The 20,700-nt window shown below is 57.8% G+C and overlaps 3 protein-coding genes and 1 long non-coding RNA gene across 7 annotated transcripts in view; 2 read left to right on the top strand and 2 right to left on the bottom strand.

Annotated features, from left to right (window-relative positions):
- The first annotated feature begins 139 nt into the window (after positions 1 to 139).
- Positions 140 to 2,537, top strand: LOC107501597 (histone H3.3A). Its single transcript, XM_016127902.2, has 4 exons — positions 140 to 282; positions 755 to 892; positions 1,003 to 1,156; positions 1,254 to 2,537. The coding sequence occupies exons 2-4, from the start codon at positions 765 to 767 to the stop codon at positions 1,380 to 1,382; spliced, it is 411 nt and encodes a 136-aa protein (XP_015983388.1). The 5' UTR covers positions 140 to 282; positions 755 to 764; the 3' UTR covers positions 1,383 to 2,537.
- On the bottom strand, positions 1,846 to 9,079 carry LOC107501606. Of its 2 annotated transcripts, XR_004951669.1 has the most exons (3): positions 8,669 to 9,079; positions 6,026 to 6,136; positions 1,846 to 5,664 (listed from the first exon to the last, which is right to left on the bottom strand). It is a non-coding gene; the product is annotated as an uncharacterized LOC107501606 (long non-coding RNA). The 2 variants fall into 2 exon arrangements; XR_004951668.1 differs by lacking the exon at positions 8,669 to 9,079 and having other exon boundaries at positions 6,026 to 7,081.
- A 125-nt stretch (positions 9,080 to 9,204) lies between these two features.
- GALK1 (galactokinase 1) lies at positions 9,205 to 14,757 on the top strand. Its single transcript, XM_016127796.2, has 8 exons — positions 9,205 to 9,468; positions 10,368 to 10,557; positions 11,011 to 11,130; positions 11,307 to 11,442; positions 11,566 to 11,747; positions 14,060 to 14,210; positions 14,319 to 14,481; positions 14,568 to 14,757. Exons 1-8 carry the CDS (start codon positions 9,304 to 9,306, stop codon positions 14,637 to 14,639), a joined length of 1,179 nt encoding a protein of 392 aa, XP_015983282.1. The 5' UTR covers positions 9,205 to 9,303; the 3' UTR covers positions 14,640 to 14,757.
- A 112-nt stretch (positions 14,758 to 14,869) lies between these two features.
- Positions 14,870 to 20,700, bottom strand: part of ITGB4 (integrin subunit beta 4) — a 32,632-nt gene continuing 26,801 nt past the window's right edge. For 2 of the 3 annotated variants that reach the window (XM_036222187.1, XM_036222186.1), the window contains exons 31-40: positions 20,245 to 20,427; positions 20,025 to 20,156; positions 17,783 to 18,016; positions 17,476 to 17,634; positions 16,890 to 17,039; positions 16,125 to 16,313; positions 15,887 to 16,042; positions 15,639 to 15,803; positions 15,441 to 15,545; positions 14,870 to 15,319 (exon numbers count right to left, since the gene is read on the bottom strand). In XM_036222187.1, the coding sequence (XP_036078080.1) occupies positions 15,180 to 15,319; positions 15,441 to 15,545; positions 15,639 to 15,803; positions 15,887 to 16,042; positions 16,125 to 16,313; positions 16,890 to 17,039; positions 17,476 to 17,634; positions 17,783 to 18,016; positions 20,025 to 20,156; positions 20,245 to 20,427 (1,613 nt within the window). In that variant the 3' untranslated portion in view covers positions 14,870 to 15,179. The remainder of the gene's footprint in view (positions 15,320 to 15,440; positions 15,546 to 15,638; positions 15,804 to 15,886; positions 16,043 to 16,124; positions 16,314 to 16,889; positions 17,040 to 17,475; positions 17,635 to 17,782; positions 18,017 to 20,024; positions 20,157 to 20,244; positions 20,428 to 20,700) is intronic. The other variant, XM_036222188.1, reaches the window with a different exon arrangement.

Below are 20,700 nucleotides of genomic sequence, written 5' to 3'. Positions count from 1 at the left end.
GAACGGGGCCGATGCACGGCCTTTGTGTCGAGGGATGTCAACGCGTCGGCGAAAGCTCCCGCCAATAGAAAAAGTCGTTGGTGTATGCAAATGAGGGTCCTATGACGCAGAGACGCAGCGTGAAGCGTGGGTATAAAAACGGAGATTCCGGGGGGGTTTGGAGCAGAGCGGTTTGGTCGTTCGTTGGAGCAGCTTCTTTGTTTTGGTTGGTGACTGCGGCTCTTCGTTGGGCAGTAGGAGCGGTGCGGCGGTCGGAGAAGCGGCTTACAGCTTCAACGTTGGGTAAGTGCTTGTGGGTTTATCCGTGACTTGAGGTCCTGCTGGTTGTTGGTGCTGCGAGTCGTGGCCGTTGGGTACCGAGTGCCGGTTAGTGTGGGCTTCTCGGGCTGCTGGCGGTGGCTGTGGGGTTGGGAGGGTTTGTTTTCCCTTGGGGCTTCGTTCCGGAACCGCGTCTCCCCCTCTTTCCCGCTGGTGATTCAGAGGTCCCGACGCCGGGTTCCGGGCAGCGCGGCCTCCGCCCGCCGTGGAGGGGAAGTGACTCCTCCCCGCGCCCCCCCTCCCGGGGGAGGCTGCTGCTACTCGCAGCCTGAGTCATTAGGGGAGGGGGAGGAGGAGGAGGTGGCGGTCTCGGCCATCTGCCGCCGCGAGGTGGAGTGCGAAGGGGCGGGAGGGCAGGGGCGCCGAGCCTGGCCCGCGCCCCCCACCCTCCCCCGGGCGAGCGCCGCGGCCCGGGAGTTACAGATGTTTTCCTTAGGTGAAAGAAAATGGCCCGAACCAAGCAGACTGCTCGTAAATCCACGGGTGGGAAAGCGCCCCGCAAACAGCTGGCCACTAAGGCTGCCCGGAAAAGCGCTCCCTCTACCGGCGGGGTGAAGAAACCTCATCGCTACAGGTAGGCAAGGCGGAGGGAAAACAATGACTCGGCGGTGCGGGAGCGGTTCCTGGCGGGGCGCTGGCGCTGTCAGTTAACCGGTGTCGGTTTACACCCTCCTGCTCGCCCAGGCCCGGGACCGTTGCACTTCGAGAAATCCGTCGTTACCAGAAATCGACCGAGCTTCTGATCCGGAAGCTGCCTTTCCAGAGGTTGGTGAGGGAGATCGCCCAGGACTTCAAAACCGACCTGAGGTTTCAGAGTGCTGCCATCGGCGCTCTCCAGGTAAGACGACAAAGGCCGCGGCAGGGGCGGAGGAGTTGTGGCTGCTGTCTCCTCTCCCCGAAGAGAGTTTTAATAGTGTGGCTCTTGTCCTCAACAGGAGGCTAGTGAAGCGTACCTGGTGGGTTTATTTGAAGATACTAATCTGTGTGCCATCCACGCTAAGAGAGTCACCATCATGCCCAAAGATATCCAGTTGGCTCGCCGGATACGGGGAGAGAGAGCTTAAGCGAAGGCAGTTTTTATGGTGTTTTGTAGTAAATTCTGTAAAATACTTTGGTTTAATTTGTGACTTTTTTTGTAAGAAATTGTTTATAATATGTTGCATTTGTACTTAAGTCATTCCATCTTTCACTCAGGATGAATGCGAAAAGTGACTGTTCACAGACCTCAGTGATGTGAGCACTGTTGCTCAGGAGTGACAAGTTGCTAATATGCAGAAGGGATGGGTGATACTTCTTGCTTCTCATGATGCATGTTTCTGTATGTTAATGACTTGTTGGGTAGCTATTAAGGTACTAGAATTGATAAATGTGTACAGGGTCCTTTTGCAATAAAACTGGTTATGACTTGATCCAAGTGTTTAACAATTGGGGCTGTTAAGTCTGACCATGCATCACTGTGATAGAATGTGGGCTTTTTCAAGGGTGAAGATACAAGTCTTAACCACAGTGTAACTTACAGTTTCCTTAAAAAAAAAAAAGTAAACCTGGCAGCTATAGAATACACTATGTGCATTTATAATAGCTATTTTATATATTGTAGTGTCAACATTTTTAAATTAAATGTTTTACATTCACATGTGGTGGGGAGTCTTGTCATTAAGGTGTGTGTAATTTTAGAGTCCAGTTGGTTTTCTCCTAACTAGAGTGCACTTGTTTTCATAGTAGTAAAATGCTTTGCGCATCATACCTTGCATAAGTCCTCATTCTACCACACGTTAACTAACTCTCTAGCTGATAATGCAAACACTAACGGGGAATTTTATTTATAAGGGCTCTAGAGTATAATACAAGTTATTCACACCAGCATCATCTGTTACTAATCTGAACTAGTTAGTGCAGCTTTTCTTTGTGTTGTGGTTGGTCTCATAACTAGGTTGAGTTTTTCTCTAACTAGAGGAAACAATACCGAAATTCTTTTCCTTGTGGAGTTTGTATTATAAGGCTTAGAGTAAACTTGTGGTGGGGGAGGGGCACACAGCTCCAGCTTTTCGAACCTCAGCCAGTTAAGATGGCGTCTAGTGAGATTACATCTGGTATATGGTTCTGGGGAAATCACTTTAGAGATGGTCTTCCAAGTGGTTTTTAAATTTATCCTTCTATTGAAGTTTTAGGTCAATTATGTATGTTGACTAAATTTACAAATAAACTTGTTTATCCAACTAAGTGTCAAAAAACTAAATTGAATGTACAAACCCACCCATTATCTAGGTCCTTTGTATCTTAAAGTTTGAGTTTAGCTTTTTTAGGTTTTGCTTGGTAGATGAACCTTTTATTTACAAAAATAGTCATAGAAAGCACGTAAAAGTCCGTCCGCTCTGAAAAATGCCATGATTGCTATTTTTGCAGTGTGGGCTTAAGACGTATTATGCTTCCCTTTGCCCCCCATGTTGTCAAGGAATAAAAATTTGTCTATTCAAGGTATAACAGGTCAAAGAAAGTAAATTTTAAAATTCTAGGGCTCAAATTTGGTGTCAGTTCCAAGAACCTTTTCTGGCAGTATGTAGATCTCTACATAGCACGTTTTTGTAACAAGCGCAGTGGTAGAGAATACATTGGTCTAAGCCACCTTTTCTTGACCAATGATGGACAGCAGTAAAGCTCAGTGTATGTCAGCCAGACATGGGCACAAGAGCCACCAATCATTGGGTGTTTTGTATATTTAGAGTTAGCTGTAGGAACACGTTTTTGCCTCACGGCTTTTTTAATAAGTTAGCATTAGTTTCAACTTTAAAGGGTTTGTGAAGAAGCTAGCTAGAGTAGCCTTGGGAGTCTTGGTAAACAGCCTTGCAGGGGGTTATCAAAGGTGGAGTCCAATACAATAAATGGTTTTGTAAAAGGTCCATCATAACCAGTGCTTGGAACAATGACCGATTGAGAATTAACGTTATGCTTCTGAAGGAAGTTGAAGTCGTCCTAGACATTGGGATGTGCTGTACTCTGGAGTGTGGCAGTGTTTGAGCCCAAGTAGAAGCAGCTGTGAGTTACTACCTGTGGTGACAAGTGGGTAACACTTGAACCTTCCCCAGTCTGCGTGTTGATGTAGAAGGTTCTTAAATTTTATTGGGCGACTTGGAATTTGCTGCTTAAATAGTTCAACTTACACTTCCATTCTTTACTTGAGCATACATCCCAGAAGGTGAAAATATTTTTTGGTTCTAGGAAGGTATCCACATAGGAGATAACCTGGGTGTGGGTGATGGAACAGAGTCTGTAAGGAGAAAAGCAAAAGTTGGAGCTGGTGAAAGGTATCCTGTGCCCTTGATGGATGAGACAAAAATAAAGTTTTTGAAGTTACAGACTTCTCATCTTGTTAATGGTCTTTATTTGAATAACATCTGTTTCAGGAAACGGAAAATGACCAGCAAGCCTTGCCCTTCCAGATCAGCTGGGGGAGGGAGGCTTTAGTAACGAGAGGAGCAGACCCCTGTCAATGTGTGTCTCACTGCTCAGGACAGTGCCAATTTCTGCCCCTTAAACCTGCATGTTAATAGTGCCTCTTCACAGCTGTCTCCCAATTAGGCCAGACTAGTGTGAGCCAGGTAGATTGAGGGCTGGGAGTGTCAGGTCCTGACGGCTTTGTCTCCCTGAAGATTCTGAACCAAGCCGTCTTTCCTCCTGCAGCCCCTAGCCCGTCCCTTTGGGAAGATAGCTGAAGGGCCATGTGTTTGTGAAACTGCTGGCCAGAGGCCAAGTTCACGCCAGGTAAGGCAGCCCCATTGCCCTTTCTCCACACACTCTGGTATGTGGACCAGACAATTTAAGTCTAAGGAACAAAAATTCTATTTACAAAATTTAAGGTGGTACAACCGGTATAAGGAGGCACACGCTTCAAGCCTATTTCCCGAGATGTCTGCATCACACATCAGAGAGAAGAACAAACCTGGGAGGGGCCAGCAAGGACCACCCATGCCCCTAGCCAGGCTGCCCCATCCCACCCACTGCTTCGGCCCCAGCCAGGGTCCTCTGCTGCCACCTGACCAATGTTAGTGAGGAAACAGGCTCTGAGCAGACTGGACCTGACAATTACTCCCACTCATTTCCTGTCATTCCTCAGCTTTCCCCAAAGGCAGACTCCACGGGAGCTCTCCCTACCTGGCTCCTTGCAAGCACTGCCTCTTGCCTGGTGTCAGATATTAGGGCCAGGGTCTTATGCAGCAGTTGGAAACCTGGCCCCTTCTGGATCACCTTCAGGTAGGGCAGCAGAGGGCGGACAAGGTTGAGTCAGCTGTCTGCCTTTGGGCCAGCAGGAAACGGGCTTGCCCTTCAGTTTCTGCAGGATGGGGCCAGCCTGTGTGAGAACAACAGCCAAGGGCCAGAGATCAGAGCCTCAGGCCTACAGCTAACCCAGCCTGCCACATAAAAGGGCGAGGTGCTCGGTTTTCTCCACACCCATGTGCAGCTGCTGTCTCACTGGCAGTGGTGTGGTCCACTGGGCATCCGTTCCCCGCCCCTACCTCTAGATCCCATCAGTCGCCTCACTGAGGCATCACAGCCCGGTTCCCTGGCCCAGCCCAGACACTGATCTAAGACCACAGCTGAGCTGGCTGCCTGGACCTTCCAGCTTCTTCCCTCCTCCCATGGTGCCCTCACTGCCTCCTGTGGCATTCCTCAGGATGTCACCGGGCCGGGCCACTCCATTCAGCTGCACCTGGCTTCTGACTAGCAACTTCAACATGAACAGTTGGCCTTCTCCTACCTTCTGGAGGGTGGGGCAAGAAGGAAGAAGGGAGACCCCTCCCCAGGTTGCTAGTCCAAATCCCACAGCACCCACGGGGAGAAGGCTGAAAGTGCTCTTACCAGGTGGCTGACCTTTTGGCTCCCTGATGCCTTGTCAGCAGGTCGGTCTGGAGGAATAAGCAGGAAGTGGGTACAGCTGGAACACCCGCCCAGACAACACCATTGTTCTAAGCAGAGTCATGGGACTTGTATGTGATGTGTTCCTAACCTGTCCTGGTATCCTCACCTGAGCACCATGCCCGGTGTCAGGCAGGATCATTGGTCAGGCACAGCCTGGAGCAACAGAGCGGAAGACCATCCACCCACACCCCCACCTACCCCATTGCCCTTCCCCGTGGAGGAAACGGAGGGGTTCTGCAGTTATCCCCTTACCAGGGGACCAAAGAGGGGGGGCTGCGGTGGGGCTGTGGCCCCGGGAAGGGCTAGAAGGCTGCACACGACCTGGAAAGGGGCACAGAGGGGCAGGTGCTTGGATGCCGGGGTCTGGGGTCTTCTCCCTGGCAGCTGCCAGCTCTTGTTCAGGAAGCTGCACTTCTGGGAATATACACACTGAAATGGAGGGTGGGTAGAAAGGGAGAAGTCTATCTCAGACAGGACCGATACCGGTGACAAGAAGAGCTATGGGAAGAGGCCAGTGGGGCCCAGGCACCACCTCCATGGGGACATGTGCAGTCCCTCATGTACCCCTCAGCACATGTCCCGATGGAGGTGGTGCCTGGGCCCCATTAACCCCTACTCTCTTCCTACTCCCTCTGTTGGACATACTGGACCCCAGAATCCTTCCCTTAATAAGCTCCTCACCCCCTAGCACTGAACTAAGCGTCAGCAGAGGGGACAGTACAGGGTCGGGTTCAAGGCCCCAGGCATCATGGGTCCTACTGCAGCCCGCAGGCCTCTCCCTCCCCAGCACCTTGCTTTTGGCGTCTCAGTCCTGGGGGCCTGGGCCAGTCGCAAGGTGCAGGAAGAGACGGCCTCCTGGTGCGTCTGGATTTGCTTTCTGGCCAGGGTGGTGGCCATCAGCCTAGAAGGCAGAAACATCAGGAACACGGTTTGGGGCATCAAACAAATCCATGGCCTGCAGCTGACCCATCTCAGCAGGACCATCTGAGGCCAGGGAGTGATGAGAAGCTGCTGGCGCTCCAAAGGCAAAGCCTGATTCTTGCCCGCCTCTGGAGTCGTGCCCGGCAGAGGCTTCAGACAGGTTTGCTGACCAACCCGAATGGCCCTGGCGGTCCCACAGCACAGCTGGCTGGATCTGCTCCTGGCACGGGTGGCAAAGAATCAGTCCAATTCCCAAGAGCTTTGGTTACTGGCTTAGCTTCCTAATGCAGAGTGTTCCACTTGGGAAATGGGGCTCCGGTGGTCTGGGGGAGCAGCTGTCCCTTACCGAGAGGCTGAGCTTTTGATCTTAACCCTTTACTAAGCAGAGGCTGCAGGTCACGGTGCTCATGGGGACAGGGGCGTGGCTGAGAGAATGGGTTCAGGGGTCAGAGAAACCCAGGTTCAAGACCCAGGTTCAAGGCCCAGCTCTCCCACTCAGATGAGTTCCTTAACCCATTGTGCTTCTTTTCCCCGTCTGTAAAATGGGAATAAAAACAGTACCTACCCAATAGGCTCGTAAGGATTTAATGAAATAATCTGTGCAAAGTCTGGTGATTTTTACAACACTTGGCAATAGAAGTCAAAGGGCAATGACCAATCAGAACACACTGTGGTGGTAAACTATCAGCAGCGCCCCACGAGCTGCGTACCCGCCCCGATACCAGCGCTACCACAAGCTCCAGATTCGTATTAGCAATGTCTTAGCAGCTGTTATCATTAACGTTACAGAAAGGCCAAGGGGCCCCAAATCAGGAGAGAGGGTAACCCTCCTCGTACAACAACAAAAAGAACCTCCCAGAATGGTGAGAGGGTGAGCTGTCTGCTGAGAGCGAACACTTTCAGATATTTGCTTGGATGATGTGGCTTTAAGACTCATTAGGGAACCAGGCTGTGATGCAGCGGGGAAGCGGCAAGGAGCGTGCTGACCTCCACCATGTGAAGAGAGACCGAATCTAGCAGCGAGTGTCAAGGGCCAAGAGTTGGGCACAGAGACAGACACGGACCCCGGGAGAGAAGAGGCATCTCTGGAGTGCCTGCCCTCAGTGGTGGGCCAAGTGTCACCATGGCCTGGACTAAGGCGCCTTGGAGACCTTTGGGCCCAACCAGGATGCCAGATACCCAGCTGGCAAGGGTGGTATTCCCACCACTGCACAGTGTGGCCCTGTGGCGGATAGTACTGGAAATTCTATCACTACGTCTCAGTCCCTGTGACAAATGGCTCTGGCAGTGCTGATACAGTGAATTTTTCAGCCAGCGGAACAGAAGACAGACCTTGGGGTGCAGTATCTCCATTAAGGGGCTCCCTTCCTCCAATCCTGTAACATTTGGCCAGGAAGTGAGAGGGAAAGTCAAAGGTTAAGGCAAACTTTCTTTTGAACAAATGTCATGCAACATATTAGATAAGATTCAAAAACTGAGTGTAAACACATCTCTCAAATAAAATCAATGTTTCAGAGTCCATCTTAAACGAACGAGAGCACTTCCCTTTTAGATCAAATTCAGGCTCTCCAAGAATAACTGAAACAATAAAAAGGACGATAAAATAAAAAATAAACATGTTTTCAACCAAAATGAAACAACAGAAATAAAAGTGTGTGGGCTTCTTCGCAGTAGTCAGGATTCCTCCTCACTCAGAGAGCTCGCTGGTCCTCCCCACCACCATTTGTCTCAGTCGGAGAGGCCCAGATAGTGTCTGCCTCCCAACCAGACCATGAGTGCCTGAGGCTTTGACCGTCTGGCCAATTGCACGCAGCAGAGTCCACTAACGTCTGTTGAATTACTGGATGACATAATAATAGCAAACATTTATTCTGTGCTTACTAAGTGCCAGGTACTAGGCTGGGCATTGAAAGGAGATGATCTATTTAGTTCCTTTTGTAACAGTCTGTCCGGGAGGAATCACTAGCCCCATTTTACAGAGGAGAAACCAAGGCTCAGAGAGGTCCAGTCATCCACCTGAGATCACACAGAGAAAGGGCAGAGATTTGGGCTCAGGACTGTTGGACGTCAAAGGATTCCTGGAGCAGGGGTGTCCTTGCTCACTGCTGCCCCAACAGTGGTACCTTCCTGGGAGACATGGCCAGTGAGTTTAATCCCATTTCAACCAGCCCCAAGGGCCACTGGTTTTGTCTTGCTTGGTTTTGTTTTGCTTATGGGGGAAAAACAAAAACAAAAAATCTTTGAAGCTTTGAGGAGTGTTCAAAAGGAACAGGTCATCAGATGAAATTTGGTATTGCTTATTCCCAGTTTTTTTTTTTTTAACAGCCTTACCCACTTAAAATGTACAATTCAATGGTTGTGCTATATTCACAAATATGTGCAACCATTACCACAGTGGATCTTAGAGCATTTTCCTCATCACATAGTACTGGGTACCTTTAGCTATCATCCTCGTATCCTCCCATTTCCCTCAGTCCTAAGCAACCCCTGCTGGGCCAACAGCCCATCCTACCTCGGCAACTTGTGGCAGGCCCTTCCAGAAGGGGCTGGGCCCACTGCTGTCCATTGCCAAGCTCCATCAGCTCCTCATTGCTAGGAGCTGTGACAGTGTGTCCGCCTTGGGAAAGGAGCCTGCAGAAAGTGACTTTTTGGCCACCCCCAAACTTGGCTTTGTCGCTATTTACAGTGGGTGCCAGGCCGCCCTTTTAGAGAGCCATGACCAGGGGTTGGTGACCTCTCACAGCTGCAGGACTCTAGGACCTTTGGGACACCCGGGTTGGCTGGATCCCAGCTTGGTCGCTCTGGCTGTGGTGGCTGGCTGAGTGGGTGTGAGCACGGAGAAGGGACACAGGCCCAGGGAAGCGCAGCTCAGACCTCTGAGCCCTGCGGTCTTTTCCCAGAGTCGGCCGCCCGTCGCCCGCCGCGCGCGGGGAAGGGACCCGGACCCGCGCTGCGGGACGGAGGCGGAGGCGGAGGCGGGGTCGGCCGGAGGGGCGGGGCCAGCCGGGGGCGGGGCCAGCCGGGAGCGGGGCCGGGGCGGGCGGCCCGGAGCGGCGGCGAGTGCAGGAATGCACGCCGCCCGCCGTGGCCCCGCCCTGAGCATCCGCGCCGACCCGGCTGCGCTGGCGGAGTTGCTGGGAGAGCGTCATGTCTGCTTCCAGACAACCTCAGGTCGGCGAGCTGCTGGCCGAGGCCCGGAGGGCCTTCCGGGAGGAGTTCGGGACCGAGCCCGAGCTGGCGGTGGCGGCGCCGGGCCGCGTCAACCTCATCGGGGAGCACACGGACTACAACCAGGGCCTGGTGCTGCCCATGGTGAGGGGCAGGCAGGGGACCCCAAGCCTGTCCTGGGGGCGCGGGGAAGCGCCTGGTCTCCGCTTGGACTCTTGGGCGGGACGCGCCGAACTTCTTCTCCGGCCGAATTTGGGGGACAAGCCTGTGAGAGAGACCCTGGGACGGCGCATGTCCCACGTAGGGAAGGGAGGAAGCTGGAGTCCTTGAGGAAGTGGCCGGGAGAGGGTGTGCCGAAGCCTCTCCGCACGAGCTCGCCCGCCCTCTGTGGACTGCTGATCCTAGCCGGCTACCTGGGAGTCATCTCAAAATGTGGGGCCCCTCTCGGTGCAGCATGCGGAAGGAGGCGCTTGGGGCTCTGGCTAGCTACCACGAGGCCCCGCAGACCCCAGGGGAACTAGCCCTAAGCCTCTTCAGTTTACAGAGGGGGAAACTGAGGCCCATTGGGGGAGAGTGACCAGCTCAAGGTCACACAGCTGGTGCTTCCTGGGGCTGCGACTTGAGTCAGGCCCCCCTGCTCTCAGCTCCCAGGTTCCTTCCACCCCATAGTGCTGCTTGGCAAGTGAGCGGAGAACAGCACACCTGAGGCCACCCCACACTGGGAAGACATGAGAGGGGACTTCTCTGATTCCGGTTTCCTTTTCAGCTCTCTTTCCCCCTTGCCCCGCAGATAGGAGCCCATGCTCAGGGCAGAGTCCAGGTCTGCACGCCACATTGGTCCCGCCCTGGAAAACACAGGGGCAGGGCCTAAGCCCCCAAGGCCAGCTCAGCACTCAGCCTTTCCCCCAGATACTCCCATTCCTTCTCTGCTGAGCCTGAAAGTGACCCCACTGTCCCAGGCCCCACATTCCTCAGAACTTGAATCTTGGAGGGGCCTCATCCATCCCGAAGGAAGCTTTGCCTACTCCTGTCCCTCCCGCCAGGCTCTGGAGCTGGTGACGGTGCTGGTGGGCAGCTCCCGGGAAGATGGCCTTGTGTCCCTCCTCACCACCTCTGAGGATGCGGACGAGCCCCGGAGGCTGCAATTTCCATTGCCCACAGCCCAGAGGTCGCTGGAGCCTGGGACCCCCCGCTGGGCTAACTATGTCAAGGGAGTGATTCAACACTACCCAGGTATGGAACCCGAGCCTGGGTCAAGCTCTGGCTGGTACCAGGTGTGGGTGGCGCCATCTCTCAACCACAAAGCCCATTAGCTCATCTAATCCACGGTGGGGTAGGCTTGCAGGGTCCACGCATCCCCACTGTACAGGTGAGGAAACTGATGCCCCGAGAGGGTCTAGAACTTGCCCTGGGCTGCTCATCACATGCCTAGAGGAGCCAGGATCCAAATCTAACCTGTTGGCCTCCAGAGTCTAAACCAGGAGGAAAGCTAGGAAGACTGTGCCCCAGGATCCTCGGGGTAAGAGGAGGGAGGGTGGTGGTGGGCCCCTTGGCAGCAGGTTAGCGACCTTTGACAGTTGAGATGTATACTTGGCCGTTGCCTCCCTTCATGCCAAAATATGTGACCTTCCTGTGTCCATCCTCCTAGACAGCCCAACTTACCGTCCCTTCTTGTTTTCCCTGCAGCTGCCCCCCTCCCTGGCTTCAGTGCCGTGATGGTCAGCTCAGTGCCCCTGGGGGGTGGGCTGTCCAGCTCAGCAGCCCTGGAAGTGGCCACATACACCTTCCTGCAGCAGCTCTGCCCAGGTACCAACCCAACCGTCCTTCCCTGAGGTCTCCTTGTGGTCAGAACTACTTCCCCTGCTGTGGCTTTGGGAGGGGGCTGGGGAATCTACTGTAGTATGATTAGAGCTACTGCTGCTCCCAGCCATCCCCATTTCACCTCCTGGGCCCCAGCCTCCCCATTTCACCTCGTGCCACAGACTCGGGGGCAGCAGCTGCCCGGGCCCAGGTGTGTCAGCGGGCTGAACACAGCTTCGCGGGGGTGCCCTGTGGCATCATGGACCAGCTTATCGCACTGCTGGCGCAGAAGGACCACGCCCTGCTCATCGACTGCAGGTGAGGGGCTCTCCTGGTTCCCTCCCGCTTCATAATCGGGAGCTTCCTGCTGGAACATGCCCACCGCCGGGCATGACAAGCATGCACTTGGCCTTGTCATCTCCCATCCCAACTCCATCCCAGGTCCCTGGAGACAAGCCTGGTGCCACTGTCGGACCCCAAGCTGGCTGTGCTCATCACCAATTCCAACGTCCGCCACTCGCTGGGTTCCAGCGAGTACCCCCTGCGGCGGCGCCAGTGTGAAGAAGTGGCCCGGGCGCTGGGCAAGGACAGCCTTCGGGAGGTGCAGCCGGAGGAGCTGGAGGGTGAGCGCCGGCCGCGTGCTCTGTCCTGGAGAGCTGGGCGCCCGCGGGGGCTGCCAGGGCCTCCCCTCTGCCATGCCCACTTCCCCAGACACTGCTCACCTAGGGCTCCAACCTCTGCAGTGCTGCTTGAAATCTTAATATTGTTTTTTCTACTATGAGAATTATGTTTCCACTGTGAAAAATGTAAAAATGTGTAAAGAAAGTAACAAGCTATAAGGCCGCTACCCAGGGACAACCCCCATTAGCACTTTAGCATATTCTTTTCCAGTTCGTTTACATCTATATTTTCAAAGTCAAGTATATATAATATTGTCACCTGACCGTTTTTTAACTTAACATTATCCTATTCCAGGAAAGGCCCATCAACATGACTTTTAAAAGCTATGTGGTATTTCCACATACAGGTGCGTGGTCATTTACTTATCACATGTAACATTGTGATGAACATATATATATATTTTTACACCTACAGCACCTGGTGGTCTCCCATCCAAGTACTAACAGGGCCGACCCTGCTTAGCTTCGGAGATCAGACAAGATTGGACATATTGAGGGTAGCATGGCTATAGGTGTGATGAAGGTTTTATCCATATGTCTTTCTCTATCCTCTTAGGATTAGATTCTTAGTAGGATTACAGAGTGAAAAGAAAACATGTGTTTTTAAGGTTCCTGCGACACACGGCCAGGAAGGTAGTCTAATAGTTTGAAGGTCATAACAATATTCACTCATTTAATTCACCAGCAGCTCCGTGGAGCACACATTATCTTTTTTCCTTCGGGAAATGGGGAATCCAGTGCTGAGACTTGAACCCGGGCACGTCAGCTCCCTGAGCCCACACTCTTAACCCCAGGCCATGCTGCTGGTGTTGAGTCCTGCCTTCTCTAGTGGTGTGAGTGTGCCCATCTGTGGGACACTGGCCAGCCCCAAGGGACCATTTTGTCCTCCTTGGTGAAGCGTCACATTCAGACCTGCCCTGCCCGCTCTGCGCGGGTGACCTTGGGCAAGGCTTTCACACTCGAACGCTTTCCTCATCCCTCCTCTCCACCTGAGCCATACCGACTCCTGGCGGGGAGGGATGCCCTCTCTCGGGAGCAGTGCTCCCCTCTGCCTTCTCCGGAGTCCTGCCCTAGCAGCCCCAACTCTTACACCTTCCCGGCTTCCCGTCCTCTGCCTGGCTCCTCCCCTTCTGCTTCGAGACACGCCCAGTTTTCCTCCCCCCGAGCAGGGATTCTCCTCCCCGCGCCGATCTTTGGAAGAACACCTGATGCTTATCGCCCCCGCTTTCTCATCTCCACTCATTTCTTCACCTCTGAATCTGCTCGTCCTCGATGCCACCCGCCTAACTCTCCCACGGATCCCCTACCTGTGGATGGCACCGCCCTCCCCGTCACCGTCCTGTGTCTCTGCCTGCGTCGGCCCCGGGCTTTGTCCCCGGCGCCCAGCATCCGCCACCACTGCTGCACTAAGGACCCGGATCTGAGGCCGCAGCCCCTTGCTCTTCCAGCTGTGGCTCCCACATCTCCCCCTTGGGTCCTGGAGCCTTCACCTGGCTTCCCCTTGTCTGCTCTTTCCTCGTCCTTATCTCTCCTGTTTGAAATCTCAGAGTCACCTGAGTCCTTGCTGTTCCCCCTCCCATTCTTGTCTCTGACCTCTGTCCCCTCCTTTCCTTCCTCCCCCCATTGGGCCCCACGCTGGTCTTTTTAACAGCTGTGGGCTGGGCTCCAGGTGCCCATCTCTCCCATCCTGGGTCCTCTGCCCAAGGCATGTACTTGTCTATTAGAGCTCAGCTTTGTCCCCTCCCCTGCTCCCGAACATCTGTGCCACATGGAATTAAGCGGCAAGGTGCCCTGGTGCTCGGGTCTGCGACTTGCCCTCCCCCCTCAACACTGGCCAGTGGGGCAGCCTAGTTCCTGGTGTACCCTGGGCCCTGCCTCCTAACCTTGGCCCAGGCTATTCCCTTCCCCAATTCTGGAGTCCCAGCCTTTGGATTTCTTCTCCCTTTTGATCTGCGGTGGCCTCTTGAAGGCGGTATTGTGTCCCACTCATCCTAGGAGCACCAAAGTCAGAGGCTTCAACTGCAGGTTAGTGAGGCTGGCCCCAGTATGTGCCAGGTGCCCTGAATGAGGTGGGCATCCCACTTGATCGAGCGGGGGAAGATGCTCAAAGCTTAGTCTCCAGCCCAAGGTTCTACCTACAGCTTTGTCAGAGCCAGGTCTCCAGCTGGAGGCTCCCCGACCTCCCCAGCACCCCCCACATCTGCAGGGGCCCAGCGGAGGCGGGTGGTGGGCCTGCTGACCCCTTTCCTCCCCAGCCGGCAGTGAGCTGGTGAGCAAGGAGGGCTTCCGGCGGGCGAGGCACGTCGTGGGAGAGATCCGGCGCACGGCCCAGGCAGCAGCCGCCCTGAGCAGGGGCGACTACAGAGCCTTCGGCCGCCTCATGGTGGAGAGTCACCACTCCCTCAGGTGAGCCCCCCACCCCAGCCCCAGGCACCTGGGACACAGTCTGTCTCCAGGGCCGGGTGGGCGGGTCCCAGGCCTGCCCCAGGCCTGCCCACTGCTGTCTCTTCGCAGGGATGACTACGAGGTGAGCTGCCCCGAGCTGGACCAGCTGGTGGAGGCCGCGCTGTCTGCGCCCGGGGTTTATGGCAGCCGCATGACCGGCGGTGGCTTTGGTGGCTGCACGGTGACTCTGCTGGAGGCCTCCACCGCCTCCCAAGCCATGCAGCACATACAGGTGGGTGGGTGCCAGAGCCTGGAGGCATGGGGAAACCGGCTTCCCTGGGCTGTGCTGTGCTCAGGCCCAACCCACCTCTCCCACAGGCAAGGTACAGTGGTACCGCCACCTTCTACCTCTCCCAGGCGGCCGACGGTGCCAAGGTGCTGCGCTTGTGAGGTGCTCCCATGGGATGGCACTCGGCGGGCACCCGTCTGCCATGCAGCAAGCTCCACGCCTCGGGCACCGGCCCTCCGCATCTGGGTGCTCAATAAACTTGTGCCTCGGACCATGACATCCACCTGCCTCTAGTGGTGGGTGTGTGCTTGGCCGTCAGAGAAGGGTGGGTGTCAGAACCGTGCACCTGCTCTGGGCAGGCTCCAGAAGAATGGCCAGGGCAGAGCCAGGCGGTAGCAAAGTCTTTTATTAAGTGCAGAACAAAGCTGGGTCCTTGTTATGCTGGCCCCAGCTCTTTGGTTACAAATAGGCTTGGATGGGATGGGGGGGCAGCTAGAAGGGCCTTCTGGGACCTCTGCCCTCTTCATGCTTCCCAGAGGACACCTCCCCCCTGCCCTGTAGCCAGAGGCGCTGGCCCCGAGATCACCATGTGGGTGGGTGGGGCCATCAGGGGTCCAAGGGTGGTGTAGCTGAGGCAGCGCCAGGGAGGGTGAGTGGGGTGGGGACCCGGGTTCCAGAACAGTCGGGTGGGGGTGGGGGACTCAGGTCTGGAAGAACTGGTGATCCACCTGGGTGCTGAGGGTCCCGCTGGTAGTCAGTGTCCGGCTCACAAACTCCTGGGTCACATGACGAGTAAGGGAGCCACCTGCTTCCAGGCTCTGGGACCCCAAGGTGAGTCCATCTACAGGGGAAGAGGTGTTGAAGGACTCTGCCTGGGTCCCTGCCCCTCTTCTTCTGTTAGCTCTGTGCTCCCCTGGGAGCCAGGAGGCTCCTGCCCGACCCCCTGCCACCTGGCGACTCACCCAGCAGGAAGGGCTCAGTGGTGCGGGTGGTGCTGATGCTGCTGTACTCGCCGGGCAGTGGCTGCTGGAGGAGCCCGGGGTGGGTACCCAGCTGCGGGAAGGGGCCTGGAATGGACGGGGGAGCCAGTCAGGGGGCGGTGCCAGGAGAAGGTAGGGCCAGAGAAGGGGTGAGGCTGAAGAAGGGGCGAGGCGCCCTACCTCCATCCTGGGACTCGATGGTGATGATCCCCTCACGCTCTGGACCGAAGCCTTGGGTGGTCTTGGCCTGCACCTTGAACTTGTAGGGCACGTTCTCACTGAGGCCTGGCACTGTCAGCCGGCTCTCGGGGTTGTCTCCGTCCACCAGGAACGTGGTGGCTGGCTCTAGGCGAGGAAGACGCCTTTAGCCTCCGTGGCCGTCTCTCCACTCCTGCCCTGGCCACCCCTGACCCTGGGGCAGACAGTACCTCCTCCATGGGCCATCTCACAGGTCACGAGGTAGCCCAGGATATCCCCATCAGGCCTGCGTGGCCGCTCCCAGCTCAGCTGCAGCGAGTCTGGGCTCAGGGCCGTGAACACCAGCGGGCCTGGGGCACTGGGCGTGCTCAAAGTGAAGGCGGAGCCTAGGGGTGGGCAGCAGGGGTGGGTGTCAGTGTGTGGGTGGGTGGGGGAGAGACAGCCACGGAGCTGGGGGAGGCAACTCACCTGGCAGGGGGCAGAGTGGGCTCTGGGGGTGCACCTGGGATTCAATGGTGATGACACCCTCTCGCTCCGGGCCCCAGCCTTCCTGGCTCTGGGCCCGCACGCGGAACACGTAGGAATGGTTGGGCAGGAGGTCGCCCACCACCACCGAAGTCTGACTGGGGTTGGGGATGTTGAGCCGATGCAGCTCTCCTGGATTCGGGGCGAGGGGCGGGGGCAGAGAGTGGAACAGCATTATTCCTGCCCTTGGCCTGGTCCTGCCCTTTCCTTAGGCTGCTGCCAAAACCTGGTTGTCACCCCCTGCCCAGGATTAGCTGTGGTTTGGGGCCGGCCTAGGATGGCATGGCTGGTTGTTCGGGTTGTACTCTACACAAGGGTGTGAGTGGAGCCTGAAATCCCACCAATGTTCTGGCCGTTTACGGGCCCGGGTCATGCCACCGTGAGTGTGTGTGTCCAGAGAAGGGCTACTTCCCAGTGCCCGCAAAGGCACCTGGGCCAGCGGAGGTCCTGGGGCCCTAGGTCATGAGGCCTTGTTATGTACAGCCTGGCAGAGGGAATGACCTGGAGAGAGGCCCAGGGAGATGGGTGAGGCCTGGGAAGAGAGCAGGCAGTGCAGGGCAGTGGGGGGCATGGAAGCGAGACCTCAGCGAGGCTGGGTGGGGGGCCTTGGGTGGATTCCTCACGTGGCCAGTGCCCGTGTGTCACAACGTGGGGCCGGGCCTTGCAACAAGGCTACAGCCCCACGGTCTCCCCGCAGCCGGGCCTCACCGCCATTCAGCAGCTGGTACTCCACGCTGTAGCCCTGCAGGGCCCGCTCGCACTGCGGCTCCTGCCAGCTCACTTTCAGAGATGTGGGCCCCAGGGCGGAGAACACCAGGCGGGTGGGTGTGTTGGGTATGCCCGCAGCCAAGCGGGAGCCTAGAGACGGGAGGCCACAGTCAGCCTGGGCCGGGGCTCCCTGGGCAGGAGCCCTAGTTCTAGCCCTGACCTCCCTCAGGTGTCGAATCGACACTGAGCGCTGGCGGAGAGGCTCGCTCACCCTGCCACACCCTGTCTGGGCCACCCAGCACCTCCTGTACATCCTCGGGGTGGGCGTGGGCCCTGCCTGTGCCAACAGAAGGCAGGAACCGTGAGTTGGCCAGCACGCCACCCCGTCTCAGCTGGCCTGAACCCCTGCTCCCCAGACCCAGCCCGACACCCCCGGGAAGGCAGAGGCTGTGTTAGGCTTCAGCACTGATGTGGATGGAATGGGGGGAGGGGGCGGGCGGTGCTCGTGGGCAGTGGCTGCAGTGGATGATGGATGACAGATGGAGCAGGACAGCTGCGGAGACACAGGACGGCCGCCCTGTACTACCTGGGCCCCAAGAGGGTGCTGTCGGCCGCCCAGCCAGTATTATAGAGTCTCGTGAGTCCCTGGAGGGGGGGAACCCCTTCGTCTGAGCCCGACTCCAGGACCCCAGGGCCCAGGACAGCGGAAGCCTGCTCCTCCCGTCTTCCCAGATGGGAGGGAGGCCTGGGGAGGGACAAACAGGAGTCAGGGAGCAGGAAGTGTATGTGCTGGAGGGTGGGCAGGAGGGGGCGGCAGGCCAGCGGCCGAACCTCCAGGAGCTGGAAGAGAGGCGGGGCCGGCAGGAGGGGCCGGGCTGGCGGCGGCCACTCACTGTGGGAGGAGAGTGAGGTGAGGGTGGAGTAGTCCCTGGGCAGCGTGCCCGAGTGCTCTGTGCGGGTCAGCGAGTGGTAGTCCCGCGTGAGGGTAGAGGACGTGCTCAGCATTCGGCGGGGCAGGTGCGGGCTCAGGTGGGTGCCGTAGCTCGTCGCGTTGCTCGTGGTCATCCTGTGCAGGGAGTTGGCGCTGCCCGGGAAGGCAAAGTCCATCCGCCCATTTACCAAGTGCTCTGCAGGGGAGAGCAGGGTCACTTGGACAGGCCGGCACCAGACCCAGAGCCCCCTGGGGCAGGCCGTGGCTCTGGGAATTCTAGACTTATCTACCCTCTGGGGGCTGCGGCATGACTCCAACCAGCCTCCCTCAGCCCACAGGGGACAGCGGCCCAACGTCCCTGGAGTTGTCCAGCCACACAGGCTCCTGTAGTCCACATCCTCAGGCCTGGCAGTCCTAATGCCCCTGACCCCGGTTGAAACTCTGCCCCTGCAGTCAGCCCCGCCTTGGGGAGAACCCAAGTGCTTGCCCTGTGTCCCCTGAGGTCTTCAAAGGGTCTCCTTGGGTAGCAGGCCCTGCTGCGGACACAACAGACTTCCCAAGTTGTGCACACCCAGCTGGGCAGGCATCATAATGGAGGTCACTGCCCCCGGGGGCAGTCCTGCCAAAGCAGAGCCCCAACGCATGCCCTGCGGGTCCCTTGGCTCCGGGGGGTTTGCCTCCGGGGGTTTGCCTCTGAGTCATCGCGCGTTTCCTCCCGGGCAGGGGGCCTTAACGGGCAGGCTGGCCACAGCCGGCTGGGGCTGGGGCTCTGAGGCAGCAAACGAGCGAGCTTTGGTGGGTGCGGGTCAGGGCGCGCCGGGCATGGCCGGTCACCTCCGGGGGGCCCGGCCGTGGCGCCGGGAGCCAGGCCGCCGCCCTCGCCCACCGCTACCCCGGCGCCCCCGTCGTCGTCCAGGGGCCCGCGGGGCGGCTCGGTGGCGTCGGAGGAGCGCCCGCTGCTGGCCGACAGGCGCGGGATGAGCTCCGGGGGCAGCCGCCACGTGACGCGCCGCAGGTCCAGCTCCTCCCCCAGCAGGGGCTCGAACTTCCAGCCGCCGCCTTGGGAACAACGAAGGGCGCGTTGGCACCGCCGGCGGACGCGGGCGGCTGCAGGCGGGGGGCCCGGTGGGGCGGAGGCCGGCGGCGCCGCGCCGAGAGCGGTCCTCGGGCTCTCTGGGGTCCAGGTGGGGGCGGTAAGGGGTGCAGTGCAGGGGCGGGGAGCCCGGCGACGGGCGAGACCCGCAGCCCGCGCGCAGGACAGCCGGCCGGATCAGCCAGTGCAGCTTGGAGCAGGCGGGAGACCAGGGGGTAGCCCTGGATTTGTCACCAGCTGTGAGGGCTCCCTGCTCTGGGCCTCAGATTCCGGTCTGTATGACTGAGAAGGTGGTAAGGACAGTTCCAGAAGCCAGGGCGCTTCACGGGCAGTGTCAGCAGCAGCTGAGCTGGGGCACCTGGGTCATACCAGCTGCTCTTTACCTCAGACCCTCAAAGCCCTCTAGACCCCGAGGCTTGGTGTCAAGCTCAGTGAGGGCAGGTGTGTGTTCACCGGGGCCTGGGGCAGAGGCAAGGTTGCAGAAACTGCAGATCCAGGAGGACCGCACTCAAGGCATTGCGTGATTGGCATCCCATTTTGCAGACCAGAAAACAGGCGCAGAGAGGGTAAGCGATTCATCTGAATTCCCGCAGTGGAGCCAGAGCTGAGCAGCGGAGGCCTCCTTCCCCCACACCGTGCAGGGAGCCAAGGAGAGGAGAGGCACCGGGCCAGTGGCTGCTCCAGGCCTCCAGGGCCATGCCTGCCTCCTCCCACAGATCCCCGTCGCCGGGAGGCGGCCTGAGCGTCCCCGCTCCATGGCACAGCTGGTGAGCCTTCCAGTCGAAAGCTGTGTTTCTATGTGGTCCCATGGGCGTGAACCCGTGAGCATCTGCCCCCCAGCGCATGTCTGCCTCCCTGTCCTCATGCACAGATGTGCACGTGATGGATCGCATGGGTGCCATGCCGGCTTTGTCCCCTCTGCACCCAGAGCCAGCACGGTGCCTGCCAAACTGTCAGCTCTGCAGGTGTGGTGTTTGTCTGGGGCTGAGAGGAGACTTTTAGTCTTGACCTTTGTGCCCAGTGATCACTGGCCCCTTGGTTCTGACACCAGCAACAGCCCCACCCCCTACCCAGGACCCCATCTTTGTCTCGAGGATTCCGGCCCACTCACCTGTGTCGTCGGAGACACTGGGCCTCTGGCTGCCAGCCGGGGAGCGCAGAACGTCATCGCTGTACATGAGGAAGCTTTCGTAGTCTCCCCCGCTCTGGGCGTCCACAATGGGGATGTCCGGGATGATGGGGACTGTAGGGGTGGGCGGCGGTGAGTCAGGGCCCCAGCCTTGGCCTCCCGTCCTCCCCGTCTTCCCTGAGCCTCCCCGTCCACCACTTACTGGACATGGGCCGCTTGGGCTGGGTGGCCAGGTTGATGATGGCCTCTCTCTCGGGTCCCCAGCCCGCCCCGTTACGCGCCTTCACTGTGTAGCGGTACGGCTGGGACTCCCGCAGGTTCTCGATGAGCAGCATCCGCCTCTTGGGGCCATCCACCAGCACCTTCTTCATGGGCCCAATGGGTCCTGGGGCAAGGAGAGTGCTTCAGAGTGGTCATCCAGGTTCCGGCCCGGTCCCGGGCCTGCCTCTGATACAGGACTGCCTGCCACACAGCCAGGAGTCTCAGGGGACAAGGCAGGGAGGGAGCAGCAGTGGACCTCCTGCGGCATGCACGCCAAGCCCAGAACCTGGGCGTGACTGGTATAGAGAAGTGCCACCAACTCTCCAAAGGGCTCGTCGCTAAGTTAAGTGGCAGAGCCAGGACGAGACTCAAGTTGGCCCCAGTGTCACCTCTGCCG

The sequence above is a fragment of the Rousettus aegyptiacus genome, unplaced genomic scaffold (genome assembly GCF_014176215.1).
Source record: "Rousettus aegyptiacus isolate mRouAeg1 unplaced genomic scaffold, mRouAeg1.p scaffold_m13_p_6, whole genome shotgun sequence".
In the NCBI taxonomy this organism is placed as follows: Eukaryota; Metazoa; Chordata; class Mammalia; order Chiroptera; family Pteropodidae; genus Rousettus; species Rousettus aegyptiacus.
Note: the sequence above shows the minus strand (reverse complement) of the source record. Positions and strands in the feature narration are given on the sequence as shown.